We start from the raw sequence: 6,000 nt of genomic DNA on the forward strand, positions 1-6,000 counted from the left end.
TAATCAATATATTTAATGACTATAAGTAGTAAGTACCATCAGGGAAATTTAAAGCGATGAGATCGACACTGAGCATCAGTGATTTAAAGGAAATGGAATGAAATAGGGTATAACGTAGTCTAAGTACTATTCTGTCTTGCACCAACCAGATTAATGAAGACGGACATACTATACGTCATGTCATGTGCAGTGAGGTAAAGTTGCCTGACAGTTGCGTTTCCGCCCACTTATCGTTAAATTCTAATGCTAAGTGCTCTGTGTTCCGTACATGTCAACGTGTACACGGGATTCCAATGTTAAAGGTTGTGAAACAGTAACAGACACCCCAGCGTGTACGCGGGACCTCGGTTTTTCGTCCCACTGAATCGCCATATAGAAACAAAAAAGAGAATTAGCCGTTATTTACACCATAGCTAATCTAAAGAATGTTATGTTACTTTATATAAATTTAAAATAAAAAGTGATATATAAAATCAATAGAAATATTTTCAGCAATCACAGTCAAGTGAGAGAAAAGGCCAACTCTGCTTGAAATTCAGAATGTGCTATTTTATGGGAATTTTTCGTATCTATATAATTTTTGATATCTTCCCACTGCTAAAAAAGCACCTACGGGCAAGCGAGGTTTAACATCCACTCACACATACTAGGTTATTTCGGGGCTAACAGATGGTTGAATTTTATTTCACTAATTCGCCTGCGCGTATAGCGATCTTTAGCAATGGGAGGAAACCGGAGGACCCAGAGAAAACCCGTGCGGTTGGGAAGACGACCCGCGCTCCTTGTCACGCACAAGTGGGTGATCGAAACCACGCCACATGATTCAATGACAGACCAAATGATGCAACACGCGTTAACCATTTCGCCACCCAAGCCCCTTGAAACGGAAGAGAGCTTCTTTAAATGATCAATATAAATGGTCAATATAAATTGTAAGCAAAAGCCCTATTGTCTGTTTTATAATCATAAAAAAAGAAAAGAAAATTATCTGCTACTTACTTTAAAGTTGACCCATTATAACTAATATTTATCTTTGTTATATGTTAATGTTATGCTTTTTTTTTATGAAATCTGTGCTTTAAAAAGTGGGTTTAATTTCTATGTGCCGGTGCATATAAATATTTTTGTTAAGATTGTCCGACTTCAAGACTGCTCTTATTCAATAATTTTTATTTATTTATTCACTTTCTGTAGGGGGTATAAATGGTACATCTTTAAAATTGTGCATATTAATTTATAAATTATCGGGAGAAAAAGACAAGGATTGTTTGGGAACGCAAATTACTAAGTGCAAAGACATTAATTAATAATTATGTCACTTTACAATTTATTGCCAAATTTTCTTCAAAAAGATATACCTCAAAACGAGGATGGAATTGTCTTCTTTGATCTTGAGATGTTTCAAATTCGTTTCACGTTGGTTTGGGATGGGGTGGCCTAGTCGTGTTGGCAAAGAGAGTGTATCTCGTCATTCTGGGGGAACGAACATTTGAGACCCTGTCTACACATTGACAGTCCACGTAAAATACCCTTTGGTAGGTAGAATTCAACTAGGAGTAGGCGGAAGCACCACATTTAGGGCAAAGATTCTCCTCTTCGGAATTTTTTTTAAGGAATGAAATACGAACGATGCTATGTATGGTGACTGTTTCCGGAACAGTTGGTCCTAGGCAAGTAAGCAATACTTCCAGGTATGGTGCCATTTCAATTTATCGTTGGAATATCAGAAAGATTAACCTGGCCTTTCACTACAGTGCTTACCTAATATTATTGATTCTTTTCTTTTCTTTTCTTTTTCTTTTTTGTTTTTGTAACGTCGATTCGGGACTAACATAATGGTACAATTCCAATCTTTGGCTTGTGCGTAGAGGTCTTTAGCAGTGGTTGAAAATTGGGGGACCGGAGAAAACTCACCAACTCCACGTCGACCCCCCCCCCCACCCACCCACACCACTTATGTAAAGCATGGCACGTATTTGAAAAAAATAATACAATATCGGTTAATTAAATGCATGAATGAACGTGTTGGATTACATAATTATATATCTACAATAGATGCAAGTTATTACATACGTAATTCAGGTCTATAAACCTGTAGGTGTGACACTATCTAAACAAAGAATCTGTTTTTAGAAGTATTGTCATTTTAATAAAATATGCACATCACGTATCATATTTAAATAGTTACATATACAAACCAAATAGGCCAAGACAGGTAAGTTCTTATCGTACGTAATTAAATCATACTAAATTGTTTTATTTCAAGCACGATTTACATACAAACCGAATAGACCAAAACGTAAGTATTTATCATAGCTAATTAAAAATAAATTATAACTTCAATTGTAAAATAAGCGGTTGGGTAGTTTTTCCATTAGAAGACAAAGATACATTTTATTGTTCGGTCTCTTGGGAAACAGATCATCAGACCGGAATACCCACTGGCTTGTCTAGGAACATCATCGTAATAAATTCGTAAATAATAAATCTCTTAAATTCTGGAAACTTTGGAACAAGTTTTAATCAATCATAATGAACAATTCAAATCTCTGAAAAAGGTGGCACCCCTCATCTTATATTTAAATAAAACATGAATATAAAACCTATCGAAGAAATCGATGACTATTTACCTACACTCTAATGAATAAAATCAATAACTATTTACATACTAAATACAAACACCGAATATTAGGTGTTTACACTATGGATAATTTATTGATATAAAAACTATTAAATATATTTATCAATAAACCTTAATTGAAGCTGGTAAAAAATAATAGTTCCCGGCATGAAATGATATTTTACTTTTTGACCAATAGTTATACATGTACAAGTAAATCTCTAACTTTACGTGTATTTAATTAAACATGCATTATGCAAGAGCAAAATCTGCTTATTACAAGTCTTTCTTTAGGCCTGAAATGTTATCTAAATTATCAATTAGACAATAATTAACTTATCCAGACCATAATAAACTCTCGATGTCAAGGCTAGCCTTCGATGTTGGCTGGATTAGATTCCTATATGCCGCTAACGGCCGTTGATAATTAAATCAGAAAAAGTGGATAATCGAGACTATGCTCTTTATAAAATGATTTTAGTAATGATGACCGAGACTATGCAAAAATTTCACCTGCTTCTTTCTCGGCTCATAGTGGATCAATTTGACTGAAATTTTCAGCAAATTACCGTTACACTATCTAGTTTTTAACTATTATAGCGAGAACTACCATCTCTTTATCTTATCTCCCATAATGTATCTTTAATATAATACTAAATATACCATAAGCCGTACTGATTTAGTCGGCCGTTACTTTGAACGAGAAAGATTAATTGGACAATCTATAAGCCTGGTTCCATCTTGTCAAAGTTGTCGCTCAGATTGAACAGAAATAGAAGTCCACCCGCGTGCATATTTGCGTTCGCTTAACCGCTGGAATTTGTAGAAGTTTGCAGAAATGTCGCTATCGACTCAGAATTCTTTATCGTACACGTGACTTTGGTAACTAACTCCATGTTGGTCTCAAAATAACCTACGTCTGGCGTTAACTACAGTTTAAACCCCATTCCTTTTATCTCCCTTGGCCGTTACAATGTGATATCATCAAGAATTTGTCCATGTACGGACAGTTGGTCGATGTTCCAGTCACCGACATTTCGGCCACAGATACCCATTAAGTGCTAACAAGTGATAAGGGCTGATTAGTTAGGGTAAAAAGAACCATCTGATCAGATGAATTCGCGGGGAACATCCACTACAGACCCTCATTGGGGCCATGGTGGATTCACGGCTTCTATAATAAAGACGAGCATACGCCATACTGTGCTACGAGAGAAATTCTGGCAAGACAGCAGTGCTTCGTCCTACTCTTATTTCAAATTCCAATTGGTCAAGGGTTATTTTGCTTGTACGCCTGTGTGTACACGAGCCCCCCATCCTGCACCACTGACAAAGGGAACCCGCGCCGGATATCCAAGGAACTTTCTAGGCCATCACCTGAAGCGAACCCAAGACCTCTTGATTAGCGAGTCATCGTCTTGAAATGAAATGAAATGAAATGGGGTTTAACGTCCTACTGTTCGGCTCCTAACCTGGGCTAATGAAGACGGGCATACGCCATACAGTGTGCTATGAGGGAAATTTTGCCCGGGCAGCGGCGCTACGGCCTACACTTATATCGAATTCCAACTGCCAAGGGATCTTTTACGTGCACGCCAATGTGTGCACGGGACCTCGGTTTTTCGTCCCATCCGAACGACTAGACAGCGGTCCTTGTCAGTCCCTCCGCCCTGCATCACTGACAAGGGGAAACCACGCCGGAAAATCTGGATGAACTTTCTCGGCCAATGCAGGAATCGAACTCCCGACCTCTGAGCTAGCGAGCCAGCGTCTTACCCACTTAGCCACGTGATCCCCGAGCCATCGTCTTACTCACTGAGCAACTGCGAATCTTCCCATAATAACACCTACTTACCTATTAATTATAGAGATGAAAAACAGGAAAATAAACAAGTAAAATCCTGAACTTCTCATGGTATTGACACTTTGTAAACATAAATCACTACACATTGACTAATCACAGATAATACAAGTATTGGTGAACCCCCATTCACATCAATCATAAAATCAATCGGTCTCAGTTGAACTTTGGTTAAATAAATCTACTAAAAACTCGTCACAAAACAGCTAATCTTGTCGGTTTAAAATTGGCACGGAACAAAAATCAACCGTTCTTTAAATCACAGCTATTGAGGTAGACAATAAACTAAATGTGCTATGTAATACGTAAATCACGAACGATAGTTAGTATAGGCTACTAACTCCTGGCTCAAGTTGACAATACTGGTATTGTAAATCGAAGGTGAATTTAACTGGTTTATCCTGAATTGACAAACGTTTAGATTTATTCTCATAAATAGGCCCAAACACACAATGGTAATGTTGCCTATAACGAAGACATTTTGTTTACTAAATCACCGTTTTATATTCGAAATCATCAAATGAAACTTCGCTCTCTCTCAAATTATGAAATTAAAACTCCACTGTCCCAGATATGCCCAAACTAAAACTCCACTGCCCCGAAAATGACCAAACTCCTATGTCTGTGAAATCTTGAGATAATCAAACTCCTATGTCTGTGAAATCTTGAGATTTGTTGAAGCTATAAACAATATCGATATTTCCAAATAGGGTTACAAAAGATTAACCCGACGATTTACAAAGCTATCACTACTGAAAATAATCAGGACTGGTATAACCCCACAAAACTCAGTCCAAAAATAGGCAGTGAATAAGACTGCCAATAGCTTCAATCACCGTCGTCTACTAAGACTAAACTAACGGTTTAGAATTTACCAATAAGTATATTAAGTGTAATCATGTATGAAGTTATTGTCGAGTTATTTTACTTGGATCCATATTCATGTAAGCTCACTCATTTGTGTATCTGTTATATACTACACTAAAGTCTTGTTATTTCCATTCACCCAGGTTAATTGGAGATAAAGAAATGAAATGGGATTTAACGTCCTACTGTTTTGCTCCGACTGGGCTAATGAAGACGGGCATACGCCATACGGTTTGCTATGAGGGAAATTTTGCGAAGACAGCAGCCTATTCTTATTTTGAATTCCAACTGCCAAAAGATATTTTACGTGCATGCTAATATGTACACGTGACCTCGGTTTTTTGTACCATCCGAACGACTAGACATCTGTCCCTTTCAGGCCATCCTTCTTGCACCACTGACACGGGGAAACCACGCCGGAAAATCCCGATGACCTTTTCGGCCAACGCCTGGGGCGAACCCGCGACCTCCAGGCTAGCGAGCCAGCGTCTTACACACTTAACCACCGTGGCTTCCCGGAGATAAAGACTCTTCGGGTAAACAGATTTGTAAACATTAGTAACTATGCTTATTTCTGGGTGTATATTTTTGATGAAAACAAAATTTTATTGGATTTTATGTGCCGGATCTGTGTTATGGGATGAAGCTAAGG

The 6,000-nt window shown here is 37.7% G+C and overlaps 1 protein-coding gene across 2 annotated transcripts in view; it reads right to left on the reverse strand.

The window, feature by feature from the left end:
* The window catches only part of LOC126826931 (glycine receptor subunit alpha-2), a 29,131-nt gene extending 23,818 nt beyond the window's left edge, over window positions 1–5,313 (reverse strand). Inside the window, exon 1 of one of the 2 annotated variants that reach the window (XM_050556086.2) lies at window positions 4,476–5,313. In XM_050556086.2, the coding sequence (XP_050412043.1) occupies window positions 4,476–4,570 (95 nt within the window). In that variant the 5' untranslated portion in view covers window positions 4,571–5,313. Of the gene's footprint in view, window positions 1–1,761; window positions 1,925–4,475 lie in introns of those variants that run through there. The other variant, XM_050556088.2, reaches the window with a different exon arrangement.
* Window positions 5,314–6,000: the final 687 nt, after the last annotated feature.

This window comes from Patella vulgata, chromosome 7, assembly GCF_932274485.2.
Source record: "Patella vulgata chromosome 7, xgPatVulg1.2, whole genome shotgun sequence".
NCBI classification, from domain to species: domain Eukaryota; kingdom Metazoa; phylum Mollusca; class Gastropoda; family Patellidae; genus Patella; species Patella vulgata.